Below are 27056 nucleotides of genomic sequence, written 5' to 3' on the forward strand. Positions count from 1 at the left end.
CTTCACCGGTCACTCTGTACGCCCACTCTTTCAACGGATTAGTGAAAAATTGAAGTTTTGGTAAAATTGTCTCTGGCGGATCAAAACGTCATCAAATCGTAAGATTTCAGTTAGAACTAAAACACTCGTAAAATGGGTAATTTGTGAGGAGACACGTGTAAGCATAGTGCGCGCAAGATAGTATCTCATGCACACGAGATAATATATATTTTTTCTTCCAAAAACATCCCTCATGGGCTTTCATACCGCCGAAGGGTAGAACTCAGAGGAAGTATATACGCAGAGTTTTGAAGACGATTGTTTCGCAAATGTTTTGTCTATGCCAATTATATCATTATCAATTTTTAACTTGTCTGCTGTATTTGTTCATGTGTGCCACCACAACGAATTCTATTCACCAATGACGTATATACCGCAGTGCCAACGCCCTCACTGTCAGTGTGCACCAGTTCAGATATTTTGCTCATAACACTACCCTCTTGCAGGTCATGGACCTCAAACTCCGGGGAACGGTCGCCATTCTCGTCGATATACACAGTTCCCGTCATGCCTTGAAGAAAGAAGATGCATAGAAGTTGCATTAGAGAATGAAATCCGTTCAGCGTTTCTCAAAATCAAACAGCGAAATTTGGCTCGGCTAGATCATCATCATGATGGTGGTGGCGGTGGTTGTGGTTATTGGTAGTATGATTGATGATGATGATGATGATGATGATCATGATGATCATGATGATGGCAGTCATGGGTTATGTGCTTACCATTCATCAGCATTGGAAATTCATCCTGCTCTTTTAATAAGCTTATCGAATGAAAACGAGCTAATAAATTTATTCATTTAATTTCACTTTTCATTTATTCATAAATATCCCCTGTCCACAAAAATGAGCTTAAACGCTGGACTTTCTTGTACGAACACATTAATGAGATGGAGGTTGTTCTCACTAGTTGGTCAAATGCCGCAGCAAACGGGATGTCTCATTAGATATCGTGATGGGTTGTCAGAATTCAAATACGCAATGTTTTAGGAGTTCAAATATTTTACATTTTTTCGGTTCTAAGAGGTACACAATTTGTTAGATAGCGGAACAAGATTTTGGCCAAAAGTTATCTGGACATTTGTTGGAAAAGTGGCAAGGTTGTAACTGCACCAGCTCACTGAGCTAGGCTACACGAGCCACCATGTGCAGCCAGCGAAAGGCTGTGAGAGAGTCCAACATTTGAGAGACCATCGAGTTGGATATTAAAAGTACCAGCGCTGAAATTAGCTGTAACCCTGTCAGATTTTCTATTATTTCTCTGTATGTAAAATACAGATTGTTGTTGCACTTCCGTAACATTCCAATAAGGAGTATAAATAAATAAGTGTTTCAGGTGACCCGACCTAACCTACTTCGATCCTTTTCACGACTGCGGGTTTTTCTCGTATAATCCCGCGAGAATAGGTGAAAAAGGTTAAAGTCAAGGAAGATTTCAATCATGTTCCTCAATCGAACATGAACATTGCCACTTGTTGTACCGCCAACGTGTTCTCAGTTAACATGTGATGGATGCAATCACTTCACGATCTCATCAAATATTGACTGAGTTCATAACATTTAAAGCTTTGTACGTGGGAAGGTGTGGGAGGACAACAGGTGTTGCAAATATTCTACACTCCTCCGTCAAGGTCATTTTGTCCTTGGAAAGTGATGTCGGCCAGCCCAAGTTTCAAAGTGCAATGAAGGGTACCTTAATGAGATTCTTGTCTTCAAGACAGGGACACTACAATAAGGTGTATATGAAAATGTGTATAATAATCTGGAAATACTTTTTCTGATATTTTCATATTAAAACAGTAAAACTATTTTTAAACATTCCTATCTACCTAGTATTACCTACCTGTTCTCTTTCTGAAACGTATGATGCAGGAAACACGAACAGTTTTGATTTTGGCCTTACGAGAGTTCAAATTGTCAGCACAACAAGTCAGGTGTGTGTGTTTACTGTTCCATGTTATTGTTGACGACAGAGTTTTAGTCCTGACGACAATTAATATGTCTACAATCAGATTTCACAGAATATGAAATTTGTTGTGTATAGAAGATGATATCATGTATTCTAACATACTGTAAAGGGCCGATAGCTGTAAGTTCCCTGCTGATGATTTTTTTTTCACTATTTTTATTTTAGTGTCTAGAGTTTTTTGTTCTTCTCCCCAGCGCATGTTGAGATACATAGTGTTGAGCTCAATTCAGTCTATGCATGTGTGGACTGCATTCACGGCTAGTTTTGAAAAGTCAGTGTCAGTCCTGACAAGAACTCAATCGCAAACAATAACGAGGCATTCAACGCCGAACGACGCTGTGTTGACAAGCTAGATAATTGGTGTCAACATGCACAAGGGAGCAGAACAAGAATGAAAATTGTGGAAAAATATGACATTAAAAGTTACAGCTGTTTGCCTCTTGAGAGGGAAGAAGACGAAACTACTCTATTTGTTGGAATGATTTATGCATCGGTCGGACTGTGGCTAATAGACACAAAAAATAAATATGCTTGATGTGAATGATGTGTTGAATGGCTTTGATGAAATTATTCAAGACTTTATTTCGTTTGTGCACGGAAAACCTTTATCGCGGCTCATCATGCTGTTCCTCTTGATATCAGAAATTAAAAATGTGATCACAAGTTACAGCTATATAAGATAGCATGCACCTCGGGGCAAGGTATTCGGACTGTCAAACTTTTACTATATTCTTTTGGCCTACCACTATCGGGGGCTGACTTTGAAGCATACGAAACAGAACTTGTCGAACGGAGGTTGTTCAGAAGGTTGGCTTGTATGTTGCATGGACAGTACCGTCTGTGCATGTAGTGACCTCCGACTGTGCATGTTGTGACCTACCGTTGAAATATGTATTCTTGATTTGATTAATGACAACGTTGCCATTACTGGAGCTGAAGCCCTTGGTCAGTGTGTTGTTGAGGGCGATGGCGTACAGAATGACGGCATCGTGCAAGAAGCCAGCGAAGCGACTTCCCTAGAAAAAGACAAGCAGAATGTTGACAGTGAGCATGTGTGCCTGGGTGAAGAAATCGTTGCGAACATCATGAATTTTAACACGAGTCCATTATTTGGATGTACCACACCAATTTATTTTCTTCAAGAAGACACTTTCCACTCGAATTTGTCTCCCCTCCAGCAGCCCTGCTTTGTAAACGCTACAAATACGTAAACGTCTATGTTTCGTCCGCCAGTATAACTATCATCTCTCTCTCTCTCTCTCTCTCTCTCTCTCTCTCCTCTCTCTCTCTCTCTCTCTCTCTCTCTGTATACGGATGTCCTTGTGGGAACTTACAGTGCTCAACGCTTAAAACAGGGCGTCAAGTACAAAGTGATTATATCTGTTGTGTTTCATGCATCTAGCAGTCTTCAGACCTGAAGATTGCTACACGCATGAAACGTAATTTACTTGAAGTAATTTGTGTTATTGTATATATGCCTATATATGCATATATATATATATATATATATATATATATATATATATATATATATATATATATATATATATATATATATATATATATATATATATACCACTTACGGTTTGTCCCGAGTTAGAATCTATTGTAATATTCCATGGTGGTTCACTTAGTTTGCTGATGACCTCATCGCGAAATTCAACTCGAGTGTCCTCGGATCGTTGTGACAGGGTGACCTAGAGCGATAAACGACGAGTCGTCATTTCATATTCCGTGACAAAAATGCTGGCAAAGATTTAGAACTTTTTACAATTCTATTGCCTAAATAGTTGCCGTCACCTTCAGCGTGTGTTTGGATCTTCGAGAGCCAGGCCAAACTCTGCTGCTTCGGAGGCCGGTATGATGAGAAGACGACATGGTGCAGCGACACATTGGTAAATAACGCTACGGGTCTACTGCAACAGCTACGAGCGGGCCAGTCAACAACGCTCCCTCGATAGTAAAATTGGCAGACTGGGAAAGACTTTAACATCCATTTTTTTCAAATTAAGATGAAAGAATTGGAGGAAGAATTTACCATCGAAATTGCTCGATTGGAATGGAAAATTTGACCTTGTCGAACAAAAACTGCTAGGCGCGCTAGGTGAGCAACATAGAACAAATGGTGGTGATTAAAGGGATAACCCTATACTATCTCCGAGTGTGTTGGCATGTAAATATGAAAACAGAATAAATTTAGAGAATAAACTTTCGGAGACTGACACGTTAGACGTACGCTGGTACGTAGACCGTTTGGTGAACGCGTTGGCCCACACTAACCAGTAACTGCTGCGGACAAAAAACAAGCGACTGGGAGCCAGTCTAGGATAACCCTGCTATTACAATCGTTGCTTCTGTTGCATGTTATATATGCATGGTCACCCATTCATTCAGTATCTTTCAACATGTCCAACAATATAAATAGTATCTCGTATCAAACAAAATTCAAGAAAAATGGCCAACTTTGTCCCTTTAATACTACTGTAAATTAATAGCAACAGCCGAGCAATGACGCCCCAGAAAGCAAAGCCGCCTGTTCAGTCACGGGGCAAGACTGGCTCCTTTAAATTTGAGTTCTTTCAGCATCCGGTGTCTTGCCTTGAATCGTGAGCGCATATGCTAAGTATTTGCAGAGGGGAGTTGTGATGCATGATGGAACGTCGACCTTAGGGACAGTCTCAAATTGTCAAGAAGCGAAATTCATTCGTATACGGGGGGAGGGGGTTTGACCTCCATTCAATTAGTGAACTTCACTTTCACACTTTTATTTTGTGATTGCAATTTTTCTTTTACATTGTGTGTAAGAATAAACAAAAACTGCACTCTCATGCTTACGAATTTAGCTGTAACTATTTCTAACTCTTTCGTGTCATGCTGACGGTGGTTAGTACATAAATTTGATTGATTATTTGACGATGTAATGTAGTCAGGGGATACATATTCTTCAGTAGCTATAACAAAATGCTGCATTGTACTCTCAGGCAGACACCAACATTTCGCGCTTTTGAACTTTCGTTTAGGATGAGGGGGAGGGGGTTTTGATTTAAACGAAAGAATTTCGTTTCTTGAATATATGCAATAATCTGACACGGTCCATAAGGAACTATGTTAACGCAGAGAGAAATAAAAACATTGTCTGAACACCGTCGAAACATCAAGAAACATATTTATGGTTTTGACAACAGTAACTTCTCTTTGCTCCCGAGCGCGCCCTCAAAGGCCATTTCGGTATCCTCTGAATAAAAAAAGTCATATAATCCTTTCTGAGATTTCCGGAAGGACTTTCATTACGACTTCGGCAAGCGAATCAACTATTGCTAAATTCTATTTTAGAGTGAATGGAAGTACCATTTAATAAGCTGCGTAAACAAAGTGTATTTTGACCCCTGTAGCCGTGAAATATGTCTGAGATATTTAGTTGTCTAATTGTATTTCGTAATTCTTTGATGCATTCTTAAGTTTTGTGACGAGACCAGTTGTTAGCATATTTACGTCCTTACTTGAAATGTTTTATTTTTTAAATTATCTCTACCCAAAACTACGAAGTACACTGTACAACAACCTATGATAATGGTGTGTCAACGTACATGAAACACTGCCTTGAATGCTTCCACTACATCAGCTTCTCTGCCATCTGTGCCGTAATAGGTGTCGGAGATGTCTTCAAGGAAACTGCTCGGCAGCATATCAACCGTGTAGAACACGTATTCTCCACTGCACAAACCAAGGTCATAAGCCTTCAGCATTATCCTGCGTCTGTTGGACCGCGGGGCACATATTATCACAACTGAAACAAGCAAGTATACGGAGGTGAAACGTGAGTCAAAGAACAAACTGTATAAATTATGAACACGTCACACAAATTGTTATATTGAACAGATTGTTGGAACCCGAAAATTTTTACTCCTACATGCAGTTTAGTTTAACTGTTTGTATTAAGGTGCCACTGCTAGAAAATCTCTGCAAAAAGGCGAATTAATCTAAAAAAATGTTAAAATTTTCAGTTTTTATCATCCCGAGGTTAGGAAGGGTTACTCCAAGACCGGCAACAATCGAAACCTGGACCTCCCAAAGAAATAATAAGAGACAGGCGGAGAGGTAACCCAATGGGTCGAATGAAGAATTGGTGACATTGCGTTGTACCGAATCTTTTCATGAGTCTACATGATATCCTAACGTACTAACTCCCGTCTGATACTTCGATATCACAGCTTCAATGCATCCAAGGAGAGCATATTCTTAAATAAACGGTCGATTGCTTATTCTGACATATTGAACGGATCGATAGAGAAACGAGAAAACCCGTGTCGTAAAATTAATGCCGATAAAGAAAAGATATTACATAAGGCTGATCGTCAATTTTCAAGCATCCTTTTTTACTCTGGTTAAAAATACAAAACCTATCGTTTCCTGGCTATGTGCAGCAGCAGCGGAAGTTTATATTTGATTGGTAGGTACGTTGTCATTATTTACAGCAACTTAAGAAGTCGGAAACTAAGGCTGTTCTATACCTGATTGGCTGTTTGGAAATAATTTAAATTTGGAAATAATTTAAATGTAATCTCATCTGCTTTCCTTTTTAAGTTACACACTTGTTTTTATGAGTAATTTGTATTATTACAACAGTCAACAATCCGGCACCTAACACTTTTGAGATATTTAAAAATATGAAAATCCAATTATCCCAAATTAGTTCAAATCGTGTTTACAGATATTGTGATTCAGCTGACACTCATTTTCAGCATTACAGGCATTAAGTCAACGAATGACTTGCAAATCTCAGCGCGGTTTCTTGATGTGCGAGGTAATCCAAACGTTTTTAAGGAACTCGCAAATGCTGTACAGCGCTACTGCACACATGAGGTTATTACCGAGCAGATCCGTACTATTGTGACATAAGTCTATAAAATAAAATAATATTGCTGTGCATGAAAACAAAAGCAAAAAACGAAACAAATGAAATGCTGCTTACTACGCCCCTCTTCCATTACATTTTCGAACAGCGAGTTTAATTTTGATGTCGACAGCACGGTGAATACTCCATGGTATGACACAGTTATGTTGTTCTCATGAAATACCTGCAAAGAGCATTAGGGCATAAATAAATGCATACATACATACAAAATAAATAAAATATAAATAAATAAATAAATAGAAATAAAATAAATAATAATAACTGAATAATAAATAAGAAGTAAATAAATAACTAAATAATTGGCAGCCCTCGGAACACAGGGTGTACCATGGTAGTGTTTTCAAGGTGACCATAAAAAGTGATAATTTGTATACTATTTAACTAAAACTGGGTAATCGTAAATTTGTAGGAGTGGCAAATAAAAATCCTAAGAATCTTCATATATTTGCATGAATTAGAATTTTCTTTATAGGATTGATATCACTGAGATAGGAACGAGAAGACATACAATACCTCCACATATCATAACGATGGATTAGCATTTAAAACCAATAGACCCAAGTTCTAGTTTCAAAGGTAAAACTATAGGGAACACTGTCCTTTACAATTTCACCACTTTACTGTGTCATTTCAATAATTTCCGAAAAACTTAATCCAAGTTTCCACATTCCTTTACCGTATTTTCACTACTTTTGATAATAATTCCCTCATAGTTCTACTCATTGAGCTGCATTCTTTACAATGTGTGACAGGGTGGAGAAGTCTTTAAAACCGATATTAAGTCCTCGATATGGAATAAAATTGCTTTAATAATACCTAAAGCACAAGCTTGCAAGATTTTTACATTGAAAACATTACAAAGATATATATTTGAAACAATAAAACATTGCAGTTTGATTTAAAACATTGAAAATAGCATTAATATTTTTTTCTTTCAAGTCACCCATTTCAGAGATAGACGGACCGATCTGTATAAAACTTGTTTATTTTCACAGCAGATAATGAGGCATTTTAATTCCTAATTTTCCCTGTCCGCCATCTTGGATCACTCGATCTTCACTCGGTAGCAAAAACGTTTTACATTAGATATTTATAAATATATGTTTTCTTTTGGCATCTATTATCATCATATCTGCTGCTGTACAACTACTTCCATGACCTCACAAACGTATAGATTAGTCAATCAATGCCGTACCTATTGTATAAGTATGCCTTTGAATTAAAATTTGGCTCAGAGGTACGAGTAACCTACAGCCTAGATATCGTGTATGCACTCAAAGGTACATATGTCCATAAAGGTATTATGATGATCATTTCAATCAATGGCATTGCTAGGAAAATAAACTTTCCGCTATTATAATTCCAGTACTGATGCTGATCGCATTCCATGCGTATACATAACCATGAGGTCCTGCATTGACTTGGGACACAGACTCTTGAATTAAGCGGTAGTTCATACCTTGAGAAAACACTTGTGTGACCTGATGGGTAACAGACTTTGGATATGTTTTAAACAGGAACACAAAATTTCTGATTGTCTTAACCCCAAAATCTAGTCAATAGCAAAAGGAAGACGCAAGTATGTATCTCTACACTAACGATAATAATTTTGCTTATGCCATTCCTCCCTCCCTTCGTGAAAACGGTGTTTGCCATATAACATGATGGCTGTGATATCCTTTCTAGAGGGAGGGTAAACACAGATCGCGCAATGTCACAGTACACCCATTTCATCACGGGCGAATACGATCATTGGCACAAAATATCCAAATTGGCAACACTACTTTAACTCATAACACTGTAAATTAACCTGTCAATCACTTTACCGTTAAAAACAACATTGTACCATCGATTTGTGACATCAGCTTTTCCAATTTCTTTCCTGTGTGGTTTTGAACAATCTAAAAACGACATTTTTGCATTAAAAAATGTCGCCATAACTTTCATATCTTCACGCTTTTCATTGCCGCCATTCAGTCCCCTCGACAATTTTTACGCGTCCTTTGAAGACATTGCGCGTCAATCGAGTTCTAGATCGAGTTCTAGATCGAGTTCTTAATTCAACTATATATATATATATATATATATATATATATATATATATATATATATATATATATATATATACTTTGTGCTTGTCATTATATCAACAATAACGATTCAAGATTGTATGTGTATAGACATATAGACAAAATTATATATATATATATATATATATATATATATATATATATATATATATATATATATATATATATATATATATATATATATATATTATAATATGTTAGCCTCAGAGGCGTAAAATAAACAATGATAATGCCGTTTGACCAGTACTATATGTAAAGACTATTCGTGTGCAATGGCCTTTTAGTTTGTTATTTCCATACAATAATTTTGTTTGTAAGAATTTAGGGTTTCTTAACACTTACCCTGCTGAACGATGCACAGGCATCATCCCACAAGAGCTCACTGGATGAAAGCAGAACAGCGCGGCTCCATTCGTACTTGGCGAAGATCTGGAGAAAGAATTCGGCCATTCTGCTGAACGGTCCGAAGGTGCGAGCCAAGCTTGTGTAGTAGTCTTTTTCGTTGAAGTCCTTCTTAAAGGCAAACCAGGAAATGATAGGCAGGTCCCAGTAGGCGGATAGTTGGGCAGCTGGTATACAGGCTTTGGTCACAGATAGGAATAGATGAAAATATTTGGTATTTTCAAGAGATATTGTTAGTCAATAATGCTTGTTTCAACATAAACCGTCCACACAATAAACCTAAACTATTTGCACGCAGCCTCTTGAATATTTATTTACATCATCACCTGTGACGAGTAGAGAAAAAACATTATAGGCGATAATAAAAGGAGACGTGCTCGTTAATCACAAGAATAATACTCTTGTCTACGGACAAGGTCTTGTCACTTTCTAGCTGTTACTTATGCAAATTAATTCACATCTCTCGTCACTGCTTCTCGAGTAGACTGCCCACAACAAAAGATGGCTATTCGATTCAATTGTTGATCAGCCAGAAGTGAGTCTTCGTTCAATGTCACTGTTCAATTTCTACTTCTGCACTCATTCATCCATTTTGAAAAGGACGCGAGACAAACAGACCCGGTCATTTCCTCATGGATCCTTGAGATAAAACACCTGCAGTTCCATAGGTTATTCAACGATCTCAAAGCTATCAAAAACCCAGAAGAAAATGAACACATGCGGCGCGAAAACGTGCGAGCTGCAGGTACTAATGCACGATCGTTTATTTGTCACCCGGCGTGGAGGCTTACCGTGCGGCCCGGCCGCAGCACTTGACCCATGTTATTCTAGCAGAAACTGCACGTCCACGGCAAGAAAGTGTACGTACTCTTTTTCGTACCATTGACGTTCAGACGGCGGTCGAGTCTAGGCATACGAATATGAACCTCAATATTGGCGGCAATATCAAAACAAAAGGACTCAAAATTGGCCAAGTGGGCGTATGACATAGACGCGGGAGGTCGTGACGTACACGACCTGAGGATAAATCCATTTTTAAGAGATGACAAACGTTGCTTGTGACAACGTGAATTATTTTGTACAATTCGCTCCATATAGAATTCGCAAGGCGGCTCGGTGTTCATAGCTCAATCTTGCGCATCTCCTTCGGCAAAGGTATTAACTTCGGCTCAGGTATTACCTCTTTGAATTACAAGTAAATTTTTAATTTTTATTTTGGGGCATCTTACATGTATCCATGGGAAATTTTGTATTAAACAGAATATGATCAACGTGGCAAAATGACGATTAAAGTGCAACACATCTAGCAAAATAGCTACAAAACGCAGCCATTATGAAACGTTCCAAACATTTGCAATTTTCGATAGTTACCAATTGAACACGGGGGTCCGATGATGACGTCAACCTTCTCTTCCATTGCGAGTTCTACTGTGCCCGCCGCAGCATATTTTGGGTCACATCTGGAGTCACGTGTTGCGATACTGGAATAGAAAGATCCAATATTTAGTGTTTCATAAACCTAAATAGAATTTGTGTGTTTTTGTTTGTTTGTGTGTAAGAGATTTAGTTAAATCACTACCAGATACCCAAGCCCATATCGCTCTATCCTGGTTGCGTTTTCTTTAAAACATACAAGACGTGATATTTTTCGATAAACGTGGAGATGAGGAAGTTAAACGTCATCAGTTACGAAGTGTTTCTGAACTACATTTGCAACTTGAAATTCAACAAAAATAAACTTACACAACAAACAAACAAACAAACACAAACAAACAAATACAAACAAACATACATACATACATACATACATACATACATACATATGTTACAGCGATCATTCACTTCGACGTCAACTTTGCTATTATTACGTAATACCTACACTTGTTACCTTTCGCCTGATGATCAATAAGTAAAGAAATCATATACAAAACCATAAAATTGTAATGATATTGACGTAGCAGTGTGTGAGGGTCTGTCATCCATGATATCCACGTGTACAGAGGGCAAAACAAGGAAATAACATTTCAGTTGTATGAAAATAACGACTGTACAGATTGTATATAGGAGTTGTCTTTACAAAAACAAGCAGACGGAGGGTGGATGTGTACATCTTTTAGGTCACGGACAATGGTGTCCGTGACCTAAAAGATGTCCCCAATGGATGCTTAATGTGCAGTAAGATAGGGGTTAAATTCAAGTCTGACAATACCCACCGCATAATGGGACGCTTTGTAGTCACATTGAGATTTTGAAGTAATATTGGCCGCTTTTTAACACTTTTCAAGTTGGATTTTAAATAGTACAAAATTAAGGCTGAGGACAGAATTAACGATTGGAGGGCCTAGTGACTATATATAAATATAGCTACTCTTTAAAATGACGCATTTGAATTCATATTTACGTAGTTGAAGTCATACTAATCGCTGTTTTAAAATGCATATGAAAAAGCAGAGGAATAGGGCTCAAGGCAGAATTATCAAGGGGGAGAGGCTACTGCTATTTTCAAAAATATACCTAACCTGTAAAGAGATGCTATTGAAGTCATGCACAATTTTGAAGTCATACTAGTTGACGCTATTTAATTCTTCTAGTTGAATAAAAGATAGGGCTAGTGTTTTGAAAACATATACCTTTCCTAAAACTGAGGGAAAGATTTGAAGTAATATCGATGTTTTGAAGTTATACTGATTGCTTTTATTTAATACTTCAAGATGGATATAAAAGTATGAGACGGCGGCCTGGGCTAGTGCTTTCCAAAAGTATGCCTCCAATACATTTGGACGGTTTTGAAATCGTAATATTTGCTTATATTGAAGGCTTTAATCAACATTAAATCATAGCTTGGAACGGAACTTATAAGATTAATGGATAGTGTTTTTTTCCATGTATACATTTCCTACACGTTGCTTGTTAGGGAGCTTTGAGTAATTACAGGGGGGTGGGTCGGGGAATTTCGCGCACACCTGTACCGTAAAATGTGACCCTCCCCATCCTGTCTAAAATGTGACCCTCCCCCTTGTCCGACATTCTAAAACTGGACCCTCTCCAGGAATAACTGAAAAAGTATCAGCTAATTTACATAACAGTTGGTTCAATTGTTATGTTAGGGACAAATTACAGAGGGGATGGCTGGTGTTTTTGGAGGACAGTCGCAATTTATCACGCAAGAATTTTTGAAGAGATATGGTATTTCATACATTTGAGGGAGGGTCACCATATTTTGTGCAACTATAAGAAGGCAAGATGTGGCTGATTTAGTGCTTCGTCCAAAAATTTCAAATCATAATACATGGAGTCTATAAGGCAAATTATTGACAATTTTCCCCCACAAAACATGCTATATCTGTATATCATATATGTTTAAAAATGTATTTAAATGTACTTTGCTTGAATTTGGAAGTAAAATGTGCATTTGGGCACAAGAAATTGATTTCTGAATTTCATCAAAAAGTTAGTTCACTATCCATGGTGTCTATGATGAAACTATGAATAGTTTTTTTCAAATACAAAAATAGGTAAATCTTTGCATGTCGATTCACTATGCATGGCGGTCTATGATGAAACTATGAATAATTTTTTTAGTACAAAATTAGATAAATCTGTGCATTTATGTATGCTGGATTATTTACACTATTGTTCTTGATTAGACTAGAGTGGTTATAAGTCCATGGTTGTGCAAGAAATTTGATTTTGGAATTTCACCAAAATGTTATGCATGGCGGTCTATGATGAAACTATGCACAATTTTTTCCAATATAAAACTGACAATATCTTTGCATTTATGTACATTTGATAATTGATATACACTTTTCCACCTGTTGCATATGTTTTTGTCGCTTGTCTTTTATCAGTTTTAACTGTTCAAGGTGTTTAATGTAGGATACCACTGCATTTTCTTTGTTTGTGAAACCTGTGGATAATGTGTACGTATTTTGTTGGTGATTTCCTATTCAGGAAATATCACACGGACAATCAAAGTTTTGATCATAAAATCAGCTTCTGTCATGAGTGACCCTCCCCCTTGAACTGCTTTCTAAAAAGTGACCCTCCCCCGCATTCCCCGGCCCACCCCCTGTAATTACTGAAAGCTCCCTTAGTTGATAAGGACAACGTCGAGGTCATAGCTATAACTGCCATTTAATAATGCAAGTCAGATATAAAATTAAAGATTAAGGTTACTTGTAGAATACCACAATTTGATTCAATTAGACAAAAGTAGTTGGATATAGCAGTGAGAGCATACTAGTATAGTCATCAGAATTATCCAGGGATCACTATTGAGGTCATAGGGACACTTTTGGAGTCCAAGCCATTTTCATCTCACGTGTGTGAACACGTGGGCTAATGTCATAGCGATGTCTGTCTGTCTGTCCGTGTGTGTGTGTGTGTGTGTGTGTGTGTGTGTGTGTGTCTGTGTGTCTGTCTGTTTAAACGATAACTCAACCAGATATGAACTTAAAATGCTCACGTGTTTCATTATCTATTGCAGTTGTGTAAAATTGAACCTTTGCCACATGTTTACAACTTCATTGAAAGTATTATGATCAACATAATGAACAATAATCACTGCCGATTAGGTCATGAAGTATACAAATATGTAATAAGCTGAAATAAAAATATTAAAGTTCTTTGACTGCTATCATTGTATCTCCACTTTATATAGCAAGTGTAATTACCATTGGCCAAGTCCTTCAAGCCATATATGCCGAGCTGTGATAGCTCATTAGACATGCAAATTATAAATAAGCTGACATGAAAATGTGAAATGACTTTTGATATTGTTTTAACCAGGTATAATCATCAATGTACATAGCATGTTTTGCCAACTTTGATCAAGTAAATCTCGGTATATATCCCTAATAAGCAAAGTTCATTAAATATGTAAATTAGGAATTGGCTTAAGTAAAACTGCTTAATGATTTTCAATAATGTTGTATCATGGTATATGCAATAAAAGTAGCAAGTTTTGTCAACTTTGGTCAAGTCGATTCAGATATATATCCCTAATTAGGAAAGTTCATTAAATATGCAAATTAGGAATTGGCTGAAGAGAAAATGCTTAATGACTGTCTTTAATGTACATAGCAAGTTTCATCAAGTCAATACAGATAAATATCCCACATTATGAAAATTCATTTAATATGAAAATTAGGAATTGGCTGAAGTAAAAATATGTCTTTTGACTTTCAATAATGTTATATCACAGTATCTTTGATGTATATAGCAAGTTTCAACAACTACAATCAATTTAATTCAGATATATATCCCTGATTGGGAAAGTTTATTAAATATGCTTTCAAAAAATGTTGTATCATAGTAGCTTCAATATATGTAGAAAGATTCATCAACTTTGGTCCAGTCTATTGAAATATATATCTCTAATTAGCAAAGTTTATTAAATATGTAAATTAGGAATTGGCTGCAGTTAAAACGCTTAATGACTTTCAATAATGTTAAATCATAGTATCTTTAATATACATACCAAGTTTGGTCGATTTTGATCGAGTCAAATCAGACATATATCCCTTATTAGGAAAATTCATTTAATATGCAAATTAGCAACTATCTTTCATGTCATCTCTTAATGGTTCCCACTGCTGATATATCTTGGTATGATCAACATTTGCAGTAAATCTCATCAAATTGTGTGTAGTCGTTTTTAATATATATCCATTTTTTCTAAAATCATTAATTATGCAAATGAGCAAAAAGTATGCAAGCCTCGCCCACCAAAAACTAATCAATTCTTGCCATTTGCTAACTGAATCTATGCACCAGATTTGATTCTGATCTGAGAAGCCGTTTTTGAGACATCGGACTAACAGACAGACAGACAGACAGACACACAGATAGACAGACAGACAGACAGACAGACATCGCTGCGACATATGTCCACGTGTGTAAACACGTGAGCAACCAGATATGAACTGAAAATGCTCACGTGTTTCATTATTATTGCATTTATGTGTAAATTTGAACCTTTGGCACATGTTTGCAACTTCATTGAAAGTATTACGATCAACATAATGAACAATATTCACCGCCGATTAATTCTAAAAGATCATGAAGTATACAAATACGTAATTAGCTAGAATACAAATACCTTCTTTGACTGCTGTCATTGTACCACCACTTTATATAGCAAGTGTAATTACCTTTACTAAGATTTAGCCAAGTCCTTCAAGCCATATATGCCAAACTGTGAAAGCTCATTAGATATGCAAACTATAAATAAGCTGACATGAAAATGTGAAATGACCTTCAATATTGTTTTAACCTGGCATAATCATTAATGTACACAGCATGTTTTGCCAACTTTGATCAAGTAAATCCCAGTATATATCCCCAATTAGAAAATATCATTGAAAATGAAAATTAGGAATTGGCTGAAGAAAAAATGCTTAATGACTTTCAATAATGTTGTATCATAGTATCGTTAGTGTATATAGCAAGTTTCATCAACTTTGGTCCAGTCAATTCAGATATATATCCCTAATTAGCAAAGTTCATTAAATATGTAAATTAGGAATTGGCAGAAGGAAAAATGTTTACTAACTTACAATAATATTGTATTATAGTGTCTTTAATGTACATAGCAAGTTTCATTAATTTTGATCAAGTCAATTCATATATATATCCCTAATTATGAAAAGTCATTTAATATGCAAATTAGGAATCGGCCGAAGTAAAATTGTCTTTTGACTTTCAATAATGTTATATCACAGTATCTTTGATGTATACAGCAAGTTTCAACCACTACAATCAAGTTAATTCAGATATATATCCCTAATTAGGAAAATTCATTAAATATGCAAATTCTGAATTGGCTGAAGTAAAACTGTTAAATGACTTTCAATAATGTTGTATCATAGTGTCTTTAATGTATATAGCAAGTTTCATAAATTTTGGTATAGTCAATTCAGATATACATCCCTAATTAGCAAAGTTCATCAAATATGTAAATTAGGAATTGGCTGAAGTAAAAATGCTTTATGATTTTCAATAATGTTGTATTATAATATCTCCAATACATGTAGCAAGTTTTGTCAACTTTGGTCAAGTCAATTCAGATATATATCCCTAATTAGCAAAGTTCATTAAATATGCAAATTAGGAATTGTCTCAAGAGAAAATGCTAAATGACTTTCAATAATATTGTATCATCGTATCTTCAATACATGTAGCAAGTTTGGTCAATTTTGATCGTGTCAAATCAGATATATATCCCAATTAGGAAAGTTCATTAAATATGCAAATTAGGAATTACCTGAAGAGAAAATGCTAAATGACTTTCAATAATATTGTATCATAGTATCTTCAATACATGTAGCAAGTTTGGTCAATTTTGATGGTGTCAAATCAGATATATATCCCTAATTAGGAAAATTCATTAAATATGCAAATTAGCAACTATCTTTCACGGCACCCCTTAATGGTTCCCACTGCTGATATATCTTGGTGTGATCAACATTTGTAGCAAATCTCATCAAATTGTGTGCAGTTGTTTTAATGTATATCTGTTTTCTCTAAAATCATTAATTATGCAAATTAACAAAAAGTATGCAAGCCACGCCCACCAAAACCTTTTCAGTTCTAGCCATTTGAATTCTGAAGATGTCTATTAAATTTGACTGAAATATGTTCAGCCGTTTTTGAGATAATGGGGATACAGACACACGGACACACACACACAGACACACAGACACACGCACACACACAGACAGACATGGCTAAACCATATGCTCACGTGTGTGAACACGTGAGCAAAAAACGCCTGAACGGATTCAAGTCAGATTTGGTAGAGAGCTACCATATGCTACTTGCATGAACTGATTAGATTTTGGTTAGTGTGGCTTGCATATTAATGAAGTTATGCCATATCGTTTTTTTCCGTACAATGGTTTGCCTATGGAGACGGTAATGACGGTGTAGACATATATAAATAAATACTGCACAAAATTTCATGAAACTTTTCACAGATGACAATCTCAGAACATTATGATGATAGTGTGAGTGTCATGTCAATTATCTGCTCATTTGCATATTTAATGAACTTTTGTTATTAGTGTCATAACTATGAAATTCGTGCAGCAAACTTGATGATACTTGCAACAAATATTGATCTGATATATATCTAATTATACTTAGAAGCATTGGGCAGTGTCAAGTTAAGAAATAGCTCATTTGCATATTTTATGAAGTTTTGTTATTAGTCATATAACTCCAATATAACTGCACCAAATGTGATGAAATCTGCTGCAGATACAGATCCGGCTGATATCTTACTGTGGAGTAAAGCATTTAGTAGTGTGAAGTTAATTAAGGCTTCATTTGCATATTTAATGATTAGGTATAAAACTCTGAAATTACGAGTGAAGTCGGGTACAGATACTGATCTGATAAATATCTAATTGTACTGAGAAGCATTTGGCAGTGTCAAGTTAACAAATAGGTCATTTGCATATTTTATAAAGTTTTGTAATTAGTCATATAACTCCAAAATAACTGCACCAAGTGTGATGAAAACTGCTGCATATCCTGATTCGATAGATATCTAATTTTGATGTAAAGAATTTAGTTGTGTGGAGTAAATTAAGGGTTCATTTGCATATTTAATGAACTTTGTAATTAGTGATATTACTCCAAAATTACAGCATTCAATTTGATGAAACTTGCTACAGATGTTGATCTGATAAATATCCAATTGTACTGAGAAGCATTTGGCAGTGTCAAGTTAACAAATAGGTCATTTGCATATTTCATGAAGTTTTATAATTAGTCATATAACTACGAAATAACTGCATCAAATGTGATGAAAACTGCTGCATATACTGATCCGAGAGATATCTAACTGTGTTGTAAAGCATTTAGTAGTGTGAAGTTAATTAAGGGTTCATTTGCATATTTAATGAACTTTATAATTAGGTATATAACTCTGAAATTACGGCACTAAATTTGGTGAAACGTGCTACAGATATTGATCCGATAAACATTTAATTGTGCTATGAAACATTGAACAGTGTCAAGTTAATTTAGGGCTCATTTGCATATTTAATGAATTTGATGTGATTCGATGAACTTTCTTAATTAGGGATATTTATCTGTATTGACTAGACCAAATTTGACGAAACTTGCTACGTACATTAAAGATACTATGATACAACATTGAAAGTCATTAAGCATTTTTACTTTGGCCAAATCCTTATTTGTAAATTTAATGAACTTTCCTAATTAAGGATATTAATCTGTCTTGACTGGACCAAAGTTGACGAACTGCTTTTTACATTAAAGATAATATGATACGAAAAAATTCATATGGAAAGTCATTTAACATTTTTACTTCAGCCAATTCCTAATTTGCATATGTAATGAGAACATTTCAGTCAATTCCTAATTTGGATATTTTAATGAACTTTCCTGATTGGGGATATATACTTGGATTTAGAATTAATCTGTGGTGAATATTATTCATTAAGCTGATCATAACACCTTCAATGAAGTTGCAAACATGTGGCAAAGGTTCAAATTTACACATAACTGCAATATAATGAAACACATGAGCATTTTCAGTTCATATCTGGTTTTCAATTCAATACTAATTGTTGGACGAAGTAGTGGAGACATAAGCTTACAATAATGCTATTCATAACTGACACTTTACAGGTCACCTGGCACATTTTTGAAGTCAAACACATTCCTTTAATAAAGTTTTGACATGTGGCCAAATCGCAGAATTCATGAATATGCAAGTGAGCTAGTAATTAGGATGTCATGCTCATCAAACACTCTCTACAACTTAAACTAGGTATGATTAATTAAGAGCAGAGGTCAAACCCAAAATCAGTGCATTCAGTACTAATATACAGAAATTCATAAACAATGCAAATGAGCCTAATATCTGCAAGACACACACATCAAACATTTAGCATAGTGCGACAATAGAACAGTTTGAGTGCCTGCATAATTAAATCAAGTTTGGTTGAGTAATTCTTATGATGTCGATAAAGATTAACACACGAACACACGTCACAAGCGTTTCTGACTTAGAGAGCATTCGCTTTTTACGGGGACGGGGGTGTCGGTGGAACTTGAGCGATAAATGAAATGTAAAAAGCGACCCCCCCTCCAAATCAAATTTCTAAAATGTGACCCCCCTCCCAATTCATCAATTGTAAAATGTGACCCCCCCCCAAAAAAAAAATCATCAGATTTGATTCATAAACTCTTCGCACCCTATGGCCCTGGGCTAAAAAATTAGGCCCTTCAAAAGTGTCTGCAAGAAAAAGAGTTACCCACCCCAATTATCATGCACAATAAATTGCTACCCTCCCCCAGATGTCACAGTCCGTATCAATAGTATCTTAATTGACTTATAATTTACCATTTTGCCTTTGAACTTTCAAAGAATCCTTTTTGAACTTTACAAATAATCGCTGGGTGAAATTCCAACATCATATTGGTTTTTCAAATATAATATTCTCGTCACGTACATTTATATCAATTGTCAAACTTTTTTAAAAGCACAGATTTTGATAGCTAGTTTAATATTGTAAAAAAATATTCAAAGTTTCCTCACAGACCACATTGTATAGCGAATCAACACTTTTGGTGAAATTCCAAAATCAACTTTCTTGCACACACATGAACTTGTAATCGCCCTAGTCTAATCTAGTACTCTAATATCAATAATCAAGAGTACATAAATACACAGATTTACCTAGTTTTGTATTGGAAAAAATTATTTATAGTTTCCTCATAGACCAACATGTATAGTGAATCAACATTTCGGTGAAATTCCAAAATCCAATTTCCTGCACAAACATCCACTTGTAACCACCCTAGTCTAATCATGTTTCCTCATAGACAAGATAGTGAATCAACATTTCGGTGAAATTCCAAAATCAAATTTCTTGCTCACACATGCACCGGTAACTACCCTAGTCTGATCAAGTACATTAATATCAATAATCAAGAGTCTATAAATACACATATTTAGCTAGTTTTGTATTTAAAAGAAATTGTTCACAGTTTCCTCATATACTACTCATAGATTATGTATGGAGGATCAAGCAACATTTCGGTGAGATTCCAAAGTAAATGTTTTTTCCATAACTCCATTCAAACCTTTGTAAAATTTGACCCCCCCCCCTTCCAATCATTGATTGTAAAATTTGACTCCCCTAAAAACGGTTTCGTAAAAGTCACCCCCTGATTTCCACCGACCCCCCCCCCTGTAAAAAACTAATGCTCCCTCACAAAACAACTGAGAAGTTTCTTTATTAAGTCATCAGGCAGAAGGGTCCACATGAATGAGTGTTATGAGGCCAGCTCAATATGAATGCATCTGTGTATGATTTCACCCTGTCAGTTGAATTAATTGGAATTTCGTTGCTTTTAATTAGCTATTTACCTTTATCATTGATGCAACGATCATATTTTATGGCATTAATGTACGAAACGTATTTCAGTAATAGATATAACGTCTGTGTAAACAGAAAGGGATGATATTCTCGATATGTTTTTGTTATTTAGGAGCTGAGTTTTAAGAGATTTAAAAGGAATTTTATACAATCACAATGAGTAAAAGTGAGTTTTTTGTACGAAGTTATAGATGAACTTCGTTGCACAGAAAATTTTACTTGAAGATGTATTTATTTGAAGCATCTACGTAGAGCAGCTAAGACATCGTCCATTTTAGACTTGTTTATTCAGAAAACGATGCATATTGTGAGTGGTGTTACTCGATGATTTATCAAATACCTTAACTTGAGAAATGATTTTGTACTAACTGTTGTGCAGTTAGTGCGTAGCGCTGAGAGAGAGAGAGAGAGAGAGAGAGAGAGAGAGAGAGAGAGAGAGAGAGAGAGAGAGAGAGAGAGAGAGAGAGAGAGAGAGAGAGAGAGAGAGAGAGAGAGGGATTAAAAATGAAGATTTTACGACTATGACGCCCCCTAGCCCCGAAGGGAGCCACACGAGTTGAAAAAGACAGGAATCATTAATGCCGCCAATCTCGCAAATTTGTATAACTGAAGTTATAACGTGATAATATAGTGTTATGTGGTGTTAATCAGAAATGTAAGATTCGAAAAATAGGTATTGATGATAAGTGTGTAATACTTGAGATAAGGCGTTGAAGACGAAGCAAAAGAAATTGTCTCAAGCAAAAGGAAGATGAACTTTTTAATAATAATTAACAATATATAATCCTTCCTCTTATAGGTTTGTAAGGTGACCGACTAGCAGTGCGGCACCGATTACTACGATAAATTACACCTGGATTGTATATTATTTTCATTAAAAATGCGCCATACTACTCACTATGTTTACCGACATGTAAAAACATACATCAATTGTGCTTTATAGGACTACACATCGTGTTTTCTTGAGTTATGTAATTTTCCCCATTTTCTAGATTTATAAAGGGCTTGTATGCGTATGATTTCACGGTTTGTTTCGAAATAAATGTTCATGCGGGACGCATTCATAGAAAAGAGGTGAATGATCCCGAGGTCATTCACTTTGACGTCAGCATTGCTATCATCACGTAATACCTACAGTTGACTTGACAACTAGATCGTCATCATTGGTTAAACGAGCCTTCTTTCACAAGAATGGCAGTCGCAGGTTTTAAATATATTGTTATCAATCATAACTCAGGCTATTTTAGGTGACAATGCAAATACACTAAAGTAATTAAGATGCTACACTTAAAAATAGAAACATATAAATCACATTTGCCGGAATGACATTTAGGCAAATTGCAAACTATGGGTATTTCTATGGGGACAAACTGTGCACTACTTCTTGCACTTACAGACTTATTTTTTGTATTCATTTGAAACTGAGTTCATGCAGTCTCTTTTTAGTCTAAAAGAACTGCAAAGTATTTTAAACACCCATAGATATATCGATGATCTGATTAGTTTGAACAATTCTGGTGTATCTAATTACTTCCATCACATTTATCCAGATGAGTTAGAAATAAAAGAAACCACTGAAAGTGTGAGCTCAGCGTCATACCTTGATCTGTTTTGTTTGGGTTTTTTTTGTTCTTTTTTAAAATCAGACAAAATAAATTACACACTAAGCTGTATGACAAAAGGGGCGATTTTAATTTGAAATCGTTAACTTTCCCTTTTAACTGGTAATATTCCATCTTATGGTTCAGCTTATGGTGTATACATTTCACAACTCCTGAGATACTGTAGAGCTTGTGAGTCATATAAAGACTTTCAAGTGAGACACAGCTTTCTAGTCTTAAAGCTAGCGAGACAGGGATTTTCACAAAGTAGGTTGCTGGATCATTTCAGAAGTTCTATGGTAGATATGGAGATCTTATATCAAAATATGACAAATCTGTTACTCAGATGATGAGAGACAGTATTCCTGGCTTTGACTCACAACAGTGATCAATAAGTCAAGATATCATAAACAAAACCATATAAAAATAATATTGACGTAGCAGTACGAGAGGGTATGATCATGCACGGTGTCCACATGTACAGAGGATGATATAATGGGTTAACCTTTGATATGTATGCAAAACAACCGCTGCACAGATTAAATATAAGAGGTGTCTTTACTATCGCATGCAGACGGATGGTTAAGGGGCGCAGGTAGAAGACAGGCAGCAGGTAGAAGGGACACCACCTGGTATATCCACGTTTAAGAAATAAACACTGTTATCTGTGAAGGCTTTGAGCCACTACTCTGTTCCTGTATCCCGACCGTCCGCAGGCCAGCTATTCCCTGAAGAGATACGGTGAGCGGTAATACATACATAGATACAAATGAATGAATAATAGCAGTGTGCTGGTTAGATGCCTGACTACTACTACTGCTACTACTACTACTACTACTACGCATGTGTAGACGTCGTGGTAGTGTGCTCTGAGTTTTGCTACAGTTTTTGAGTCCTTCAGTGTTTTCCGGACTTACATCGGTGTTTCATCTGATTTTGCTCCAGTTGTGGACTGCTGCTGTCAAGTTTTTTGTGTGTTTCAACTTTTGATTGAAGAGATTTTTGCGGATTCCCTCAGTGGTTTCCGTGTGCTGTTTCCTAGGCCAAGATGGCCGCGCCATTCATTGACAACAGACGCTTAGCTACGTTTGCCGGTCTCACGAGGAAACATGGTGTGAAGTGTGAATCCATGGAAGGAGTCTCCGTTGAAAAGTATTTACAGGCCATTTCATCGATTACTGGTCCACAGAATATTATTGCTGCTTCAAGAGTTTACGATTCAGTTATCGTTTATTTCAACTCAGTTACCTGGGTGGAAAACGTGTGTGTGAATGGTTTTGAACTGAACGGCTACACGATTCAAGTTGAGCCTGTTGTGAAACCAGCGACAAAAGTCATCGTATCAGGGGTTCCACCGTTTATTCCCAATCATGTGATTGAAAGTGAACTCCTCACTTTTGGTAAACTGGTGAGTAAAATAAAAACGATTCCTCTCGGATGCAAGAGTGAACAATTGAGGCATGTACGATCCTTTCGAAGACAAGCTTTAGTGCTGATCGATGCCGACTTCCACGGTACATGGGAAGGACCTTTAACGGTCGAACATGAAGGTAAAAGATACAGAATTTTTCTTTCAACTAAAGAAATGAAATGTTTCAAGTGTGATCAAAAGGGACATGTTCAGCGTGATTGTCAACAATCACTCCAAACCGAATCAACTGCTACATTACAAGGAAAAGACAATGCCACCGTAATTAACGACGGTCAGTTTGAAAGAGGTGACAAAATTCCGACCAACAACGATGAATCAGTTCAAGGTCCGATGGAACCAATCAGTGGTGATTCGTCTACTCTTTCCAATCAGGTCACAGATGTACATCAACGTGAAAACACAACGATGGCTGATAATGTTGATGGTCATAACGTCGCGGACATTTCTGATACACCCCAAATCAACAGTGATGCCTATGGTAATGAGGAACAAGAAAATATAGTTTGTGATGACCAAATTGACATTGTTCAACGTGAACCGTCTTTGAAAGATGATACAGAAACTGTCTTGAACACGACAGAACAATTGACAACGAAATTTCAAAGGGAAATGATGTTACTGATGATGAGAGGGTACGAACCCCTCCATCGCCTTTCCCCCCTTCTCCGGACCTGTGTTTTACGCAAGCTTCAGAATCATCAGATTCTTCTCCAGCTTGCACTCCGTCGCTTGTTCTCTCCGGACTTTCTGACTTCGTTCCGGATTCTCAAGACATTGCAGACAAGACCAATGCATCGATGGATATGGATATGTCTACAGTTGATTCTCAGAGCATCTCCTTTTCACGGCTTTCTTCTCAACATATTGCTAGCCAGTCTACAGAAGGAAGTTTTAAAGATTCTACGCCAAAGGAAACTGATGACAATGAATCAGTGGTGTCGGATGTTTCGGATTCTCCGTTTTTCCATGATGTATCAACTCAATCGATTGCAGACTTCTTGGAAAACACAAAACATTCAAAGAAGTTTATTCAGGATTATTTTGACTTCCATCCAAATTTGAAAGAACTTGCGAAAAAGTTGCTTGGATATCGCTCTTCACAGCCCGTGAACACCTCAACGAGAGCTCGCATCTACAAGCTAGTTCGTAAAATCAAAGACTATGTCAGAACTACTGGTAGGTCAACTGCGATTGATTCTTAAATTTAGTTCACTTTCGTTATGTGGAAGCATCTTCTCTCAATCCTATTTACAGGCATGGCTCTGTCCTGTGTAACGCTTAATGTTCGTGGGTGTCGAGACTCGATGAAACGCTTCCAAGTTTTTTGATTTCCTCAAAGATTCCAATCCAGCTTCTTGTTACCTTTACAAGAAACTCACACCATACCAAGTGATGAAAAATTATGGCCTTTGATTTGGAGAGGACGTTGTATTTTGTCACATGGTTCAACAAACAGTGCAGGTGTTGCTATATTGTTTTCACCCTCCTCTACAATTGATATCATTCGCACATCAGAACCAATTCCTGGACATTTACTGCATGTGCAAGCACACGTTGATGGCAGCCTAGTCAATATTATTAATGTGTATGGACATACTACATCCAATGAACGTTTGTGGTGTTTTACCAAGCTGAATGATCTACTATCAAGCTTAGGTGTTGACAGTGTAATTATCCTTGGTGGAGACTTTAATTGGACTCTGAATGAAGAATTGGACAGAATCAATTGTAATGAGTCTGACATGTGTGCAGTTTGCTATTTGAATAATTTAATTCACAAGTATAGACTTGTCGACAGTTGGCGTCACTATCATGGGGACAGCCGTAACTACACCTGGCACAGAAATGACAAAAAGGCCCGTCTTGACAGGATTTACATCAACAAGTGGATGAGATCTCGCATTACGGTGGCTTCAATTCATCATTCTGCGCTTACGTTTACAGATCATTCATTGGTAAAGTTAAGAGTTACACAGAAAGAAGTCAAACACCGCAACCAAATATGGTGTCTCAATACAAGCATCTTGAAGCATGAACTGTATAAAGATATCATTACGCATTTTTGGTTAAACTGAAGACAGCAACAGAATAAATATTGTGATTTGTGGACATGGTGGGAGATTGGAAAATGGAAAATCAAACTTTTAACTCAGCAGTATTGTACTTCAAACCAGTACAACCTGAAATGGGATAAACTACGCCTAGAAAAGGAAATTCAAGAACTAGAGAAAAAGTTACATGAAGACAAAAGTGTCTTTGTTGAATACCAGCAAAAGAAAAGTTCTCTGGCTCAGTTGGTAGACCTGGAGAGCAGAGGTGCAGCTGTACGATCTCGTCACCAATTACTTACTCACAGTGATGTTTCGAACAGTTTCTTCTATTCTCTTGAACGAGAGCGGGGAAGATCAAAGCCCATTATTCACATGAAACGTGATGACGGCTCAACAACAGAAAATCCCGATGAAATTCGTGACATTTTTTACAATTTCTACAAGGAGCTTTATTCTGCTGAACATGTTGACGTTAACGCTCAGTCTGCAATTCTCGACAATTTGGTGCAGTTGAACGAGGAAGATCGTGATTACCTTGATGGTGAAATTACTCTTGATGAACTTACTTTTGCTGTAAAGCAACTTTCAACTGACCGTACTCCAGGTATGGATGGTTTGCCTAATGAATTTTACAAAACATTCTGGTCTATTATTGGTCAAGACCTCCATAAAGTTTTCATTGAATGTTTCCGCAATGATCAGCTTCCTATTTCTTGTCAGAGCCGTGCTTAGTCTTCACCCGAAAGTTGGAGACAACACTTTAGTCAAGAACTGGAGACCCATTAGCTTGTTATGTAGCGACTATAAAATTGTCACGAAAGCTCTCTCAATTCGTTTACGTAATGTCCTTTCCAAAATAATTCATGTTGATCAGTCCTGCTCTATTCCAAATCGTCACATATTTGATAATGTGAATTTATTACAAGATAGTATTTTCTATGCCAATGACACAAACTCACCTCTGGGTATTGTTGCTCTAGACCAGGAAAAGGCTTTTGACCGTGTCAGTCATGATTACCTTTTTAAAACTCTGAGTTCTTTTGGTTTTGGCCCCCACTTTATTAATTACATTAAAACTCTCTACACAGATATTCAGTCAGTTTTAAAGATAAATAGTTCCATTACCGCTCCAATTTCAATT

General features: G+C 36.4%; 1 protein-coding gene across 1 annotated transcript in view; it reads right to left on the reverse strand.

Moving 5' to 3' along the window:
- LOC139145040 (atrial natriuretic peptide receptor 1-like) overlaps positions 1–27056 on the reverse strand; it is a 59782-nt gene that overhangs the window by 25978 nt on the left and 6748 nt on the right. The window contains exons 2-8 of the mRNA XM_070715961.1: positions 10783–10892; positions 9352–9590; positions 6977–7082; positions 5592–5791; positions 3588–3701; positions 2885–3020; positions 399–550 (exon numbers count right to left, since the gene is read on the reverse strand). Of these exons, the coding sequence (XP_070572062.1) occupies positions 399–550; positions 2885–3020; positions 3588–3701; positions 5592–5791; positions 6977–7082; positions 9352–9590; positions 10783–10892 (1057 nt within the window). The remainder of the gene's footprint in view (positions 1–398; positions 551–2884; positions 3021–3587; positions 3702–5591; positions 5792–6976; positions 7083–9351; positions 9591–10782; positions 10893–27056) is intronic.

This window comes from Ptychodera flava, chromosome 12 (genome assembly GCF_041260155.1).
Source record: "Ptychodera flava strain L36383 chromosome 12, AS_Pfla_20210202, whole genome shotgun sequence".
NCBI lineage: Eukaryota > Metazoa > Hemichordata > Enteropneusta > Ptychoderidae > Ptychodera > Ptychodera flava.